We start from the raw sequence: 17234 nt of genomic DNA, 5'->3' as shown, positions 1-17234 counted from the left end.
AATTTCTCCAATCACCGCTTCACAGAAATGAATTCATCACACTATCATTGGTCTCTAGTAGCGATGGCCACTATCAATAAGCTAAGAATAATCGATTAATCGATTATTTCATGTTTTTTTTTTTTATTTGAAACGGTGCACACGAAACTAAAATTTAATAAATTTTAGTATGTAGTCTTAATAGCGGAAAAGTTTTTTCATGATTTATAGTTTCATTCAAATTTTTTTTAATTTCAGGTGGAAATATTCATTTATGATTAACTTATTAAATAAAATAGGTATTTAGCAAGTGAGACAATAATAACAATTGATATTTTAATCACACAAATTCATACTGCATTGCGTCGTTCGTGGGAGTAAAAAAACATCAACCGATTGTAAGGAAAAATAATCGACTATACACCATCAATCGGGTAAAAATAATCGATTTAACCCTAATCGGTAACCCTAGGTGAATTTCACCCCCTAAACATTTTTCAAACTCCTCGTAGAGTCCTTTAGTCGTGGAAATGGTTTTCCAAATTTTTGACACTCTCTTTAACTTTTCCGACGTTTTACAATATTTGAACGATAAATTTTGATTAAGAAAACAGAGACAGCTTTATCTGCGATCCTTAAAAAATACCTAGACATTTTTAGATTTTTATAACTAATTTTTGCAGCAAAAGAAAACAAAAAAAAAACACTTTTGGGATGAATTTCATCCAGTGCGACGGACTAGGGTTAATCGAAAATAGATTACTCTTGGTCGTTCTCAGTCCCTAGTCAGGATACGAATCCTCTTAACTCAGTTTTGCCACAGACACCTCAGAGGCACGCATCCGCGCCTCGATCCGGCAAATTCCGACGCGTGCGATACGCAGCGCAGATGTAAAACGGCGAGACTCTGCGCTGCGGACATGCACGCACGGGTAGGAGGCACGACTTGCCAACGACCCGCGATTAATTATTACAACTCCTGGGGTTCGGGGGTGGATTTTGCCGCCCCCATCGTCCTCCTGCACCATCCACCCCCGCCTATATAGACGGGCTGCCGGAGGTTCCGCGCTTTGGGAGCACGGCGCAGGTGTTCGGCGCTGGCCGGGGCCGCTGCCGTCCCGTACGCCTGGTGAACCACGAGGGTGGGGGTGCGGTGCGTCAGTGTCTGCAGTGAGCCCGGCAGTGAGGCGAAACCGTGGCACCGTGCCGGACCCGAGAGCCTGGTGCCGCCGACTTGAGACCCTCTCCGCGAACCCGGTCGTCGTGTCGATCCCCGTCGAACCGCAGCTATTGCCCGAGAACACGCGCCGGACCGCGAGCTTTTTCCTTTGTACGCTCGGAATAATCCGTCCCTAAAAAAATTACCCTTTGTCGTATCCACCTGCACAAGGTTCCCCGATAGTCATCGGGTCAGAGATTTTTTCTCACTCAAGGGTAATCCACTTCCCTCATTTGGTTACATGATATATCGCAAATTGTATTCGACTGACTCACTGGCGGGCTTTAACGAAATCTGGTGACAGCGGTGGGATACGGATTGTCCCTTTTTTAATTTTAGTTTTTTTTCTCTTACTTTGACTAGTTTATTAATCACTCGTCCAACACTGATCCAGCAAGATCGGAAGACAGCGAGACGCGATGATTTGCTTAGTTTATTTTATGATTCAGTTTTACGATTCATCGCGCGTTTTTTTACAACTCACTAAACGTCAGGTTAGAACGAAATTTGGTGAGAGCGGTGAGATAGGAATTGACTTGTCCGAGTTTCTTTCACTTCCTATCGCGGTGTACCATGTACGATGTACAATTTCGTAGATGCTGTGACTGTTCATTCGCTAATTTTTCGAATCACTTACGTTCGTAAAATAGATCGGTCATTATTTCCAATCAGTTTCACGGTTATTTGCGAATTTCATTCGTTTCGTTAATCGTCAGGCGCGATTGAAATCTGGTGACAGCGGTGGGATAGAAATTGTTGTTGTTTCTGGTTTCTTTTACTCTGTTAATTTCATTAATCAGTGAGAATCGAAAAATCAGCGTACACTATTTGAAACGTTACGAGCTTTTCAATTCAATCCCAATGATCCGTGAATGAATAGTTGCCGTTGTCGTCAGTTATCAACCCTTTCCAGTCGACCTCCTCGTGTTTTGGCGCGTGTTCTCGCCCCTTTACGTAGAGTGTCGCGTGATTTCTGGGAAATCTATCGGTGTATTGTGACCGCTCGTGCGAACCGTTGATTTTCCGGAAAGAATTACAACCTTATTCGCATTTACAGTCCTCGAAACGACGAATGGCTGGCGACGACGAGTGTAACTGCCGGTGACCCCGGTCACTAGACCTCAAGATGCAATTAGTATCGTGACGTGATCTCGGCTGCAATTACCACCGCGGTGCTCGGAGCCTTAAGTGACGGAGGGACTGATGGACAGGCGGAAGGCCTTCGTCCAGAGTGCCTGTAGAGTACCGTCCCCATTCAGTGCTACTCGGAACCAGCGATAGCCCGAGGTGTACATGAGGTGGTGCCTGTTTTTCGACCGTAACCCGGAAGTGAAAGTGTACAGATGTATTGAAATCAATCTCTGGAATTTATATTCACATTTTATTTACTTCGCCCCTTGTTTATTTTCCCTTTATTTATCTGCGGACAATGAGCGACCCGTTCTCCGTTTCAAGGAGAGTATCACGATTCGGAGCCAATCTTCTTCACCCTGACGTTATTAACGGATTAATTAATGACCTAATTCTCAGCTAGCGACTTGTGTGTATATACCGTCTACAGCACGGTGGCAGTAATACACTTGTATATTTTTACCGAATTTCAGAGATCGGAACAGAGGCAGTAGAGAAGATCAATTGCTTGATTATTCAATGGGTATAGAAATTTCAAGTGCCGTTGAGGAAGAGGAATAACTTCTGCGTGTATAAAGGTTTCAGTCAAACTTCGTAATTCTTTAATACGATCACTTTTACGCGGATTTAAATTATCTCTTTTTTTGCGCTGATCGTTGTAGGTAAAAAATCGTTTCATAGTACTCAAATATTACTACTTCAGACAGAAAAATTTTCCATCAAAACGAACGAGAATACAGACATCAGTTGAGTCTCACGTCAATCACAGCATTATTCTCGGGATTTTAAAATTCGCTGCATTTTCCTCAATCTCTGAAAAAAGTCACTCACCACTCGAAGTATAAAAACCGACTTTCGTGACAACTGATATCACAATTATTACCAAGCACAAAAATGGTGCCCAAAATCGTGTATCTATAAAATTTCCCATACCTCTGTATTCCCAAGCGAAACTTTCTTTCCTTTTGAAAACGGATATTTCTCGCTCATCCCAGGAATTTATGAATCCACATTACGTATTAAATTGGATTTTCTGTACTGCGATCAACGTGAAACGGGGCATAAAAATTTAAAAAAATTTTAAACACAGGAAAGGAAAATATAAGGCGGTAAAAAAGCTGTATCGCAATACATGTACCAACACCGAAGTGCAATCAGGGATGCCTATTTTTTTTTCTCATCCACTAAATACAATTATCCATATTAAAGCATTATATTTCCTACACCGTAATCCGTAAAAGGCGAGGAGACGAAGGTTAAACTCTTTTCTCTTACCGGCATGAAGGGTGGAGAGGGTTGGTATCAGAACATTACACGGTGATAAAATCAAGTCTCAGTTATCGCTCCAAGTAATTTGTAACCTTCGCGCAATTGTCGATTCGAGGATAAATTTTTCCATCAGATCGAGGCAAAGAAATCGGGGAACGGGTCGCTCGTATGGTCGTAATATCCGATTGCCGCTGGTTCACCCCCCCCCTCCCCCCTCCCTCTTTCCCCGCCGTCCTCCGATTCGGCAAGTTGTGTATGATCTGATGTTGGCAGTGCAGAGTGCGCGAAATTTGTGCGAAGAAGTACTGCGGAGAGAAGACCGAGGAAGACGGAGCGCGATAGTGTAACCCCGATAACGTCGAGGCCGGAAGTTGGAGGGGGTGGTGGAGGGAGGGAAGCGGTGCGGAGCGGTCATATAGGTTAGATGTTCGAGGTCCTCGAGTGGCGGCCTTGGGAGCCAACGGGGTCGTGCAGGGCACGACGCGCCACCCCCAGCAGCCCCTCAGCCTCCCCCACCTCCCTCGGGAGCCCCGTTAAGGGGTTCCTCATCGGTTCCCCGGGTAGGCTGAGTCGGGAGCTCCTACGGAGCCCCCAAGAAAGCAGCGAGGCTGGCGAGTGCCATGTGGCAGAGCGGCGGCATGGGTGGCCACGCCGCCAACAACCCGTGGATGAAGCTGATGGGCATCGTCCACAAGGAACGGAGACACCACGACTCGGGGGGCGGCGGGGCGTCCGGGGGGCAGGCGTCGGCGACCACCGGAAGCAACGATCGGAACCTCAACCAGTGAGTTCACGTCCCACCCCCCCCTCTCTTTATGTGCATCCGCGCACCGGCATTCGTTTATCCGTGCCACCTCCGGTTTCATTTCCGCCTTTCCTTGTTCGCACGCCCCCGCGAGGTGCTTGACCTCGAGAATTGGGCTGTCAGGAGAATTTAACCGAGAGAAATGAGGGACAGAAACAGCGCCGAGGGTGCGGGTCGACACGTAGAATGGTCACATCGAATTATAGAAGAGTCGGAAATCTGATGCGTTAAACTTCGAAATTCGGAACAAGTCGAAGTTTGTTGTGAAAATTGAAATGCGGAAATTTCACAGTACGAAATGCCAGAATATTGAATCGTCGGAATGGTTAAGAATATATCGTTTATCTTTCTACGTTTCAAATCGAATGATTGAACAAATTATCAGAGTCGAAGAAACTGAAGAAAGAACAATTCATATCCCACCGCTGTCACCAGATTTCGATTCGTGATGAATGCTGTTGATTTAAATTTTCGAGTCTGCAATTTCGACTTTCTGGCCTTTTTGTTGTGTAGCCATTCTACTCTTTCACCCTCACCCTAAGGGTCTAAGACTAATCTAAGACTTGACTAATCCCTATAAAATAGATATTTTGAATGTTTTCAGCAAATCCAAATTCAAATTACTACTTCTGTAATATTTCGGAATTCTAATTTGTCGGTACGATACAGCTGATATCAAATGCAAATATCAACAGATTCACATTGAAATTTGCAGAATAATCGACTTTCCAATATCGCTGAACTCCAGTCTGATGTTTAAATTTTGGATTCGAAAATTGCGGATCCCATGTGGCGGATATTGGAACAGACAAATTCTTCAATTTCACTGATAATCTGTAATATGAATTGACTGGTTGAATATAATGAAGCATTCATAGTTTCCATTATTGGTAAGTAAGAAAATAATGGTAAAAAAAAAAAAAAATAACAATTGATATTCTTGTGGGAAAAATATTCCAGACTGGATACGATAAGGGATGTCACAGTTAACATTTTCACGTACATTTCGAAATGGGTTGTATGAGGCACTTTTTCAAAACTCTATTGGAAAATGTATCAATTTTCCGGCACTCAAGAACATCCAAAAATAACTGCAAACGATATTATCGTGTGTTCTTCAGTTACTCAAAATAAGATAATATTTCATGACATTCAAAGAGATATGCCAAATATAAAAATTATTTTTATGTAGGTAAGGGGAAAATCCACTTTCCAGAAATTTTCAGACGAATAGCTCTCATGAATCTCTGAATTCATAACAAATATGTAAGAGCCTTATTCCCTTAACCGGGAATGACCCGAATAACCCTGGTCATTTACGTGCCAGGCATAACTTTACAAATGACTGGTCCCATATTATAAAAATTCTTTAGCGAGGAAGGCTGTACAGTAGCTGGATTTTTTCTACCTTCGATTACAGCTGTTGCAGCTATTCAGTTTTTTGAACTCGCCTGTTCGATTGCGATATTCATGTAAATTTTGAAAAAAAAAATTATTCCCCTTTAGTTTCAAAGATGATTTGTTACTCGATATTGCTTCGCCGAGTTGCGGAACCAAAGTTCAAAATTTTGGTTTCACTTCGTGTGTTATCCGAAAATTGACTACAATAATATCTAAATTACGTACAGCCAGGAGGGAAGGGTGGTCTGTAACAACATCGGCGTGGTGCAAGGGCGGCTATTTGCGGGTGCGTCAACCACCAACTGAATTGACTACAATTCCCCGCTCATGTTGGTATTCGTGGCCGTAATCAGAAGATTTGATTGGTGTTATCGAATGTTCGATTGTTGCCGCGAATGCATTGAACCCATTATCACGATGTTCGGGCTGCGGAGTACGAAGAAAAAAGTGTCTGTAAGAATAAAAAAATTACAGTATTTTTAACAGCTTGAAATATGCAATATCAATGCAAATGAAGTTATTTTTGTCAAGGAGGGTAGTTGGTAGAATTTCGATACTTTATTTCAACTTTATTACGAGATAATCGTAAATTGAGTTTTGATCAAATTATCGTATTGTTAAGCCACGAAGATTTGTGCAAGAAATAGACAAACAAAAAATAGTGAAATTACAAACGAAAGCTTGGATATCGATAACATTTTAAATCGCTAAAAAATTGTCAAAAGTATAACATATTCGTTCGATTTCGCTCTATGATGGATCATTTCACTAACAGGATTATTTTCAACGAAGTTACTGAAAAATATTTTCTTTTTCTTTTTTAGTAGTCAATTCAATTCATTGTCATTTATTCAATTATAATACATGTAAAGTAAACGGAATTCAAATTGAAATAAAATGTTGCCAACTTTTTAGTATTTTTCAGTTATCTGATGTGTCGGCTCTATCTTTTTTTACATTTTTTACATTAGATTTAAATGCAGAAATTTGGATTCGAATAACACTCTTCAATCTTCCTTAGACAACAAACTCAAGTTGATAAAAAATTTCAACGATAATACTGTGATTACTGGAGAGTGGTGAAAAAATTCGACCAACGTAATTAGATAAAGTCGAGTATCAGTTTTATAAAGTTACCTTAATAAAGTAACGTAACCTCAGGTCGCTCATCTAAAAGTTACAAGAGTTTAAAAATATTGAGTTTGGTGCATATTCTTCCGGAAGTGGATTCTATTCGACTGTCTTACGGGAGTTTGGAAGTTGATTGAATTGCAATCGAACCTTCTCAAAGTTTTGGCATCTTTTTCGGCTTCGGTGCTGCGAGTAATCCAGGCATATTATTTACCAATTGTGGTGAATTTTAATGAATTTTGTTCCTGCACGATTAATTCCCTGTCAAACAACCGTTATAGAATTTTTTCTTTTTCGTAGCGCGTATCAAATAATTTTCAGCTTTTCAAATTAGCTTGTCATTTTCTAAAGGACTCCACGGTGTTCAAAATTCGTTTGAAATGAATTGAGCTACCAAGAGCTGAATTAATTTATAAATCACAAATCATTGAAATTTAATCAGCATTCTAAAATAAATATTCAGCACTTTCTTCCACGTTAAAATAGAATGCATTGTTTCCACCAGTTTAAACTTGATTACGGGAAAACTTACGGTCTCTGATATATAACTTGATAGTTAAAAAATTGTCACTGTTTGTAATTGCTTGTCCAACTGAATTAATTTTGCCCTCGCATCTGACGCGAAGCCAATTGATATTCGGCTCATGTTTCGCCGATATAAGTTTTGATTTAAAAATTCTCTCACCGTCTTCGACATTGCGAAACACTTGAAATTTTCAATTTGTAAAGTTATAAATTTTTCACTCTCTTTGCTTTGATTTTGAAATCGAATAAACATAAGACTGCTTCCTATACTATTCGTAGTTGGTTTAGAAACCATCTTCAGTTAGAATGCTTAATTACCATATAGTATACCTATAATGAAACAGGAATGGTCGAGTTTATTCAGTACCCTGAGCAAATTGATACTACGGCTCGGCAAGTTTGACATTGGTTTACGCTTGGAACGGAATCGTTCTGCCGTTTCTCTAACGCTAGCAATAAGTCACACAGAGATAGGAAATTAATTACATAGTCAGTTGAAGCACAAGGGAGTTTCCCGTTCTCTGTGTTACCCGGAAACAAGAGTGTTGTCTTTGATCGGTTACGTGGATGGTAATTACAGAAGTAAGTAAATCATTGTCGAATCACGGTGACTGTTCTAAGAAGGTTCGACACCTCTATCGATAACGACGTTGCTGAAATTCCCGAAAAAATAACCGTGCAATTGTTTTTACAAAAAGTTTCATGAATTTTAGTGGGTTGGTTCGCGAGTAAATAGAATTCAAAACTTATCGTGCGGCAATCAAAAAAGCTCTTTTCTCATGGTAAGAATGCAAAAAGTATTTTCAAAGATTTATACCTTCAAAAATACATCACTAAGTTTTTAGAAATTTCACAAGCGATTTTGTGATACACGATGTATTTGTTAAAATTTTTTCGTGATTATCATTATTATTTTTTTTTTCTCCAGCTTATTAGTTGAATTGATTTTTCCGACTACGTGATGTTGACTCTTCGGTTGGGAAATATCTTCTCGCCTGTTTAGATTGAATTTTTCTTTTGAACCGACCGAATTATACGAGCGAACGTATTTTACGAGTGTTGAACCTCCTTGAGTGTGGCTGAAGGACTCTAAAATAACGATAAATTTTATCTATCTGTCAAATCAAGTGTCTGGAACTGTCCATCAAACAGAGCTTTAAAAGATGTGGCTAAAATTAATCGAGGTTCTACATAAAAAGGTTTATCCTCTCATTGATTTTGAACCTGGCATAAAAATTCAGCCTGCTGATGTTAAAGTATGAGAAAAATTGACAGGATTGTGAAAAAGTTTTTCTTCTTAAGCGCGTGCTTAAATGAATACAGCAAAATCAATGCTATATATATATATACATCCTGATCTTGATCGATCACAGTGACGGTGAATCGTACAGTGAAAAAAGTTTCAATTTTCACCAATTCATGTTACATAATAAAGCAGCATTCGCTTTTGAATCATCGAGTCAGTGTCTATCTTCTCATTTGGTCAATTTTAAAGTTAATCTGTTTTTTTGTCACATTTTATAGACGATGATAAGAATCTCACAGTTTGGTAAAAATTAGGTAATTCCATCTCAGTGAATTTTGAGCAAGAAAATAATTGTAATAAAAGTCAAATTACTTTCTTGCGTTTTTCTTATAAAATTTTGATAAAATCAAACATTTTTATCGCAAATGTAAGGCAAATACATAATACTTTACGTCGCTGGACCAAATTTGTAAATTTGCAACCTGATTTCGTAATCTGACAACTATATTGTACAGTAAATATGTAGAAAATTCACAATCATTTTTAACAGTGCAAATTCGTGCTTTTCATAGTTTCACGAAGTACCATGTACGAAAATAATTTCGTTGTGTTTTTTCATTCCCGTTTGCATAATATCGAGATATCGAATATAAATCTAAAATACACGATTGGTTCTAATTTTTTTTTGGATAGAGAAAAAAAAACAAAAAAAGAAAAAAAAACTGGAAGGTTAAAACAAACGAATCGAATTATCCTCTTGCCGAGGACTACGGTACTACAATAAAAACATATTTCTAGAAAATAATTTCTCTCGCGTGTGTGTCAAAGCAGAAAAAACGTTGGCGAGGTTGCGTATAAAAGATGAAATCCCAAAGATATTGGCTGCAGCGTAAAGAGGGTTTCTCTCAGCCGCCCCGCACTTCCATTTCCGGAAATCCTTCTCTGTTTGCCCACCCCGGCAGAAACGGGGGGGCGGTGGTTCGGTTTCCGCAAAGAACTCAGCGATGCCATGGCTTCCCAGAACATAGTGCTTCTTGAGCAATCGTCATTTTTCTTCACCGTCAGACTCTTCGGTTCGAGGATATACCTAAAGGAGCGTGTAGTGAAATATGAAGGTCAGAATAAAGGGTGCCCCACCCCCCGTATAGTCCAACGACAATGGCGAAAGGATTGACTGAGATAGCGTCGATGTATGTTGTACGGGGCATTCCGTGCAAATTCAACCCCTGATTTTTTGGCTTCACCTTTTTTGATTTTCTTGAAATTTTTTTCGGGTGATAGTAGTGCTCCAATAATAAAATGAAACAAAAAAAAAAAAGAATAAAATCAATTTCTCGTGCAACGAGTTTTTATTTATGAATATTCATGTTTTTATGTACACATAGTTCCACCTTTTGTTTGACACGTCAATGCGTTATTTACGTTTGGCACGTTAGGCAAACAGACGTTAGCTTTGGATCGGTTCGTCGATATGAAATGGAAAAGTTTGGAAAATATTGACGGATTTTTCGGTGTTGTAAACAAAGGTTCAGAAATGCGTTGAAAAGTTCATTTAATCGAGGACAAGTATTGAAAAACTGACAATTTTTATGTGTTTTGATCCAGAGTAATGTTCAACGGTTGAGAAAAAAAATTTCTTTTATGAAAGCAGATATCGGACTTGAAGAGTGAAATTTTTGAAAAATTCTAAAATATTTCATTTTAGTACCGATTGTTCTCGGATCGGTTCTTATAACGAAATAATTTATACTTCTGTTTGCTGTTTTTACACTTTGAATATTTATGTGATACGGAAGTCAGCGTCGAATCGTTTGAAATATTTTGAAAAATTTTTTACATACTGTAATGATTTCATGAGCAGCATGTGAATATCATGAAAAAAGGTGAAATTGATATTGGATAATTTTTTTTTAATTATGACTTAAACGGATAGTAAAGAAATAATTTTGTTTTGCGTAAGTTACGTATAATTTTAATACATTTGTTAGATAGCTGAAAATTATTCGAGAATATTGTTCAAAATTCTAAGAAACGCTCAGCCGTTTATTTTTCGTGAATCGAAATTGTTTGAGATGCTGAAGAAAAGTAGTAGAAAAAAAGCGATCTCATCATATAATCGATATTAAAATGACCGTATGAAAAATTAAATTGTTGCCAATTTGACGAGAGTTTTGAAAAAGGTAGTGCTGTAGAAAATTGTTCGAATATCGATGATCAACTCAACGATCTTCGCACGAAAAAATGAAAAATATAAAAATCGAGAATCTTACCAAGTTCTACTATCACTTGAAAAAATTTCAACAAAATTCAAAGTGGTGTTATAAAAATCTGATTACATTGGCATGGAATGCCCCATGTAAAATATGTGTGCCCTTACTAATACCCGTATTTCTGTACTGTTGATGAAACTTGCCGGTTTCAAATTTCTGGTTGGATAATTCCACGTAATATTCTTCGAAGACGAGGGATGGGAATAATTCTCGTCAAGTTTCTTTGCGGGAATAACTGAAGCGAACCAGCGTGATTCGATCTGACGTGACGTGTTTCGGAATATCTAACTTTGAAGGGTGACATTCGCGTGGTGGTGTCGCCAGGATCGGGATGAAACTGTTACAACTCCGTGTCGTATTCAGGTGTAATTATAGGTTCATCTTAACCGTTATTTATAGCCTTCGGAATATCTGATCCTATTACACCAGAGGCGAGTGCCTTAGAATCGAGAGGGCACGAGGTGACAATTATTTTTCCTACAGCCCTGATGTTCTAGCGAATACCTAATTGACACTTAATTAGGCAATAATTTCGTCAAAGATCGGTTGTAAATGTAGGAAAAAATGTCAACATCGACGATCAATATCTCTTAGCACGGTGAAAGGGATACCATTGAAGTATTTAATAATTTTAACAGTTGAAAAACCAAAAACAAAAAAAAAAATCCGACGATATTCGATTTTCCAAACTTATTTTCTTGTTTACAAAATCGAGGCTCAATATTCACTGCGATAAAATGTATTTTTGGTAATTTTGAAAAGCGAAGTATGTTCGAATTATTTGTAAAAAACAAGAGCCGACGAGTGAAAACTAGCCCGTTTTTTGTGAATGTATATATATTTTTTTTTTCTTTCAAATCGTTTGTAATAAATTTTGAAAAATCATTTCCCTTCGTTCCTCACACAATTGGCAGGAAAATCCGAAAATCTTTTCGCTTGTCGGACTTGAAAGAGGTAATGAATTAAAGAGAATTGTTTTTCCCTGGATTAACCACACCTGCAGATTCTATTTACTTTATACTCAACGGTTTACCTGCCGGAGGTTGACTTTTCGCGGTATGAGAGATTCATTCGCTCGGAATTTCACTTCTACCTTGAGGAATAAAACAAACGAATTAACCGCTTAGCCCGAACCACCTTTTGCCAATAGGCTTTCTCCCGTCCTCCATGCACACAACCCTGCACTATAAGTACGCTCCGGCGGCTAATTACACTTCGTTGGCGGGCGTAATTTTCGCCGGCGAATTTCAACAATACGACAACATTTTCCCGAGAACCGCAAGCGGGGTGCGGAGGCTCTAATTATTAATAATATAATTATGCAGGCCGCTGAAGGATGACATGATTTTTCGCGTTTTAATGAAACTAAAAAAATCACAACCACTGTATTCGAATGTTCGTTTCTTGTGGGTTATACTGGAAAATTGTAGTCAATGGGTTAATCACCGTGTAAAAGTGGCGTATATTGACTACGATTGGAGGTATTACATGTAATTACAAATATTATAAAGTTTACGAAAAGACTGTAAAAATTAGACGCAAAGATTCCACCGATTTCGAAGAGGTTGCAAAGATCGCAATAATGTTACAAAAATTACAAAGATTCCAGAGAGAGCAAACATTACTAAAATACTGCAATGATTACAGAGGTTACCAAAAGACTGCAAACATTGCACGAAGATTGCACAGATTGCAGAGAGGTTACAAGAAATAAAAAAAAAATTACAAGAATTACAAAGATTCCACAGGCAAAAAATATTACAAAGAGATGACAAAAATTACAAGGATTCCAGAGACAGCAAGGATAACGATGTTGCCAAAAAAAGTGCAAAGATTGTACGAAGATTAGACAGATTTCAAAGAAGATACAAGGATTACAAAATTTTTACAAGAATTACAAAGATTTCAGAGACAGCAGAGATTACAACGGTTACCAAAAGACTACGAAGATTGCACGAAATTTGCACGGATTGCAGAAAGATTACGAGGAATACAAAGAGATTACAAGAATTACATATACTCCAGAGATAATAAAGGTAACAAAGATTACCAAAAAAGTGAAGAGATTACAAGAAGATTAGACAGGTTTTAAATGGATTGCAAAAATTACAAAATTTTTACAAGATTTACAAAGATTTCAGCGACATCGGAGATTACAAAGGTTACCACAAGACTGCAAAGATTACACGAAGATTGCATGGATTGAATAAAAAATGGCAAAGAATACAAAGAGATTACAAGATTCACATATATTCCTGAGACAGTAACGATAACAAAGATTGCGTGAAAATTACACGGATTGCAAAGAGATTACAAATGGTAACAAGAGGATACAAGAGATGACAAAAATCATACGAGATTACAGAGATTACATGAGATCATAGGACATATCTAAACCAGATAACAAAAGTGATTAACCCCTTGATTGTATTAAGACACGAGTACAATGAAAAAAAGTATTTAATTTCCCACCGAAGCTACACAACTCATATTTTCATTTCGCACCCAGAACTATATTTTTCGGCTATAGTAAAAAATGTTAATCACAGTTTGTAATAACAGTATACTAACAACCACTAGAAATTTTTCTCGGTGATCGAGGGATCATCGACTTGATAAATTCGATTTCACGATTCGCGACGTGATTTCGTTCTGTCTTTGAATCTAAAAAAAAAAAAAGAAGCACTTATACATGGGTGAAAACAGCCTGCAGGGAAACTATTGTGACAAGTGACACTCTATTTTACCAGACTGTTTCTACAGCGCATACTTGCCACCCTTGTGTTTTTTTTTTTTTTTTTTTATCTCTTTCATTCCGTATACCGCGGCTTAGATCGTATCGCTGGCTTCGGTCCAACGACTTAAGCACTATAATTCTCACGGCAACGATTTTTCTCCTCTCCTATAAAATAAGAAGCTTTTACGCGCATTGAAATTCTAGTCAAATTATCGCGAAGTATTTAACAGAGAAAATTAGCTCGAGGTTGGTTTATATCAACGCTAAATTAAACGCCCCGCGATAAGTGCAAGCGATTATTTACAGCGATGCTGCGTTTTGAGTAATCGACTCTTGACCCGATAATATTATCGAGAATTATTACCAAGCTGTCTCAGGTAAAGCATTTAACAAATTATTTCCAAATTTATGCGGAAGCCGGTGGTATGTTACGTTGTACACCTTTCATCTCTCCGGCAGTGAAAGCGATTCACCGTCCGTAAAATGGTGACTTTACAAAAAGTTCTCTTGGCCCTTCAACTGCAGCGTTTCTCGATTCCCGAATTCGCCCCGTGTCCAAAGTTCGACAGGTGAACAAGAACTCTTTTTTTACGAGGCGTAATTTCTCCGCAAGGAATTTCCCTCAGGGCATTACATGTCAGGTTTCGCTTGGACGAGTATCCTTTTCCCCTAACGGAAACCCGAATCTGGGCGAAAGGTTCAACAGACTCCTGTATTGTCTAGATCAAAAATTTATTCATATTTCCCGTTTTTACGAGCTCCACACAGGGTTCAGTGAAATTTTTTTTTTAATATATTATGCCATTTTTAAGAATCCGAAAGAATTCGCAATGATTATATCGTTTGAAATGTCATTTTTAAGCACCACGCGATAATGGGATCTTAATATTTACAACTTCTGTCACAAGTCTTTAGTTTTTCCACGTCGGAATTGTAGATTTAATTTTTTTTTTTTCTTCAATGATAAGATCGGCATGATAAAAATAACGTGATTCTGAAATCTATTTCGATCAAGGCATACAAAGAATAAAAAAGCAAAAACACTTACAACATCGAAAAACTAAAAACTTGCGAACAAAATAGTAAGTACATATTGAGATCCTATTAAAGTGTGTTGCTCAAAAATCACATTTTGAATCACAGAATTAGTGTGAATTTTTTAAGATTTACAAAAACCACGTTTTTGTAATTGACTTTGCGATTTTGCGTAAATTTTCCCAGTGGCTGAAGAAAATTTGAAAAAATTCCCGAGACCCTTTTGGGTTGGTGATAACATCATACTAAAAAATGATCAGAATCGAAGGGGGTGAGGTACTTGGGCTGGTAATTTGACGTGGAATGCCCCATATATATAAATTTCAAAGCGACATTTGTAGATGCGAAGCTTGCAGACCGTGTGAATTGCGAATATGTGCAGATTTTTAATGAGGGCATATTTTACGAATCCAATAAGAAAATTGGTAAGATATTCAAATATAAAAGGAACTCGAGGTTTATCTGCTTCGTACAAAACCCAGGGGAGATTGATGTGCAATTGTAATTTAAAAACCAATCAAGTCTGCTGAGTCCTGACTCTGTTTAATAGAAAAGCAATAATCTCCTACATTCCCACGGGGCTGCTAGAATCCGTTTCCCTACTCTTCACGATTTAGTGAATTTGTCTCCAATTCGCTACTCCGGGTATTTTTTCAACCTTCTTAACCTCGTTAAAAACAAGATTAATTAATCGTAGTTAGACGTACTGTCGGATATGAATTTTGAATTAATCCAACAGATCGTTCCGAGACGCAGACATCGAATTTATTAGTCAGTTTTTTATGGACCTTAGTGTCCTCTGATTTATTCAACTTCATTCATACTTCATTTTCGAAAAAAGTTACCTTTTTTATTGAATTATCTTTGGGTTCACGTCATTTGCACCCGTATATTCGAGACTCGTTATGAATTTTTTAAACTATTCTTGCTTGAATTTATAAGTAATTTCATGTTTCAGATTTTTTCTTTATGAAACAAGAAGTCAAAACGTGCCAACGACATGATTTACAGCGGTAAAATAGCTCGAATTTATTCCTACTGAAAATAATAATGATATGTACAGAAATAAAAAATTTTGATAACGTAGGAATCCAAACTCAGTTTTTACGATGCAAGTTCAACATTTTCCTCCCTTTTTTCGGTATGCGGATAACTATTCAAGCATCGAGCCGTTTTCAGAGTGTAACGAAAATTTGATGAACGACATGTTTTGAATGAAACCTGTTTGAAATTTTTTACCAAGACATTCCACAGAGTAACGTGTCGACAAAGTGATTGAAAATTCGAAATCTGTTGTAAACTGCGATGAAAATCTTTACCATGCTGTATATAGTAGGGTGAGCCAAAAAACCAAACTATCGAATTTACAGTCTTAAAAGGATCTATTTACTAAGAAAAAAATTCTCCTGTTGGGAAAAATTTTTAGCTCAATTTTAAAAGGTGTCAATGGCCATTTGAAATTTCCCATTTAAAAAACATGCAAAAAATTTCTTTTTGGTCTTTAAATATGCTGTTACAATTGAACGGTTTTTGATAAAAAAAAATTCCAGGCATATTCTTGTAGGCCATTAAATTCTCTAAAAAAAGACCAAGGGGTTGATTTTTATATACAAAAATCGTATACTTACGGGCAGTGAAAGTCGAAGAAAAGCAGAAATATGCAGTATAGCGTTAATACAAAATTATAATCCAACGTTAACGAAAAGTGAAGAACAAAAACAATTTATTTTGCAAGTAGTGCAATTATGTCGCAGCAATATCCTGATTGTAACAAACTAAGTTTTATTAAGAATTAAACAGAATATTAATGTTTAAAAATGCAATAAAAAATGAATAAATGAGTTAAAATTCTACTCCTTTGACGAATCTAGTTTATAAACAACATCTTTTACACAACTTATTTCATTTTAGTTCAAGTTTTTTCATCTAGTATGGATATTTCCAATTATAGAGCCCTAAAACTGCATATTTCTGCTTTTCTTCGACTTTCACGGCCCGTAAATCTACGAATTTTTTATTATAAAAAATCAACTCCGGGGTCTTTTTTTTAGAGAATTTAATGCCCTAGAAGAATATGCCTGAAAAATATTTTTATTTCAAACGGTTCAAACGTTGTAGCATATTTAATGAAATAAAATTCTTTGCGTGTTATTTGAATGGGAAATTTCAAATGACCACCGACACCATTTAGAATTGAGCTAAAAATTTTTCCCAACGGTCGAATTTTTTTTTTAGTAAACAGGTCCTTCTAAGACCACAAATTCGATAGGTTAATTTTTTTGGCTCACCCTGATATACATGGGTATGAAAAAAAGCGTATCGGACGCAAATGAATTTTACGTTGGATCTAATTTAGAATGAATAATAATTCATCTAAGCGTTATGTGAGATTAGAAACATGCTGCCTCTATCACAGCTAGTGATAATTTGTTACAAGTTATATTAGATTTTTCACAAATCAAGTTATATTTCATTAATGGTTCGTT

General features: G+C 37.3%; 1 protein-coding gene across 3 annotated transcripts in view; it reads left to right on the top strand.

Annotated features, from left to right (window-relative positions):
- Nucleotides 1-1189: 1189 nt before the first annotated feature.
- LOC124309076 (potassium voltage-gated channel protein Shaker) overlaps nucleotides 1190-17234 on the top strand; it is a 259541-nt gene continuing 243496 nt past the window's right edge. Inside the window, exons 1-3 of one of the 3 annotated variants that reach the window (XM_046772329.1) lie at nucleotides 1190-1309; nucleotides 2256-2543; nucleotides 3872-4382. In XM_046772329.1, the coding sequence (XP_046628285.1) occupies nucleotides 4219-4382 (164 nt within the window). In that variant the 5' untranslated portion in view covers nucleotides 1190-1309; nucleotides 2256-2543; nucleotides 3872-4218. Of the gene's footprint in view, nucleotides 1414-2138; nucleotides 2544-3871; nucleotides 4383-17234 lie in introns of those variants that run through there. The other 2 variants (XM_046772328.1, XM_046772330.1) reach the window with 2 other exon arrangements.

Source organism: Neodiprion virginianus, chromosome 7 (genome assembly GCF_021901495.1).
Source record: "Neodiprion virginianus isolate iyNeoVirg1 chromosome 7, iyNeoVirg1.1, whole genome shotgun sequence".
Lineage (NCBI taxonomy): Eukaryota > Metazoa > Arthropoda > Insecta > Hymenoptera > Diprionidae > Neodiprion > Neodiprion virginianus.
The sequence above is the reverse complement of the archived record's forward strand: the minus strand, read 5'-3'. Positions and strand labels throughout refer to the sequence as shown.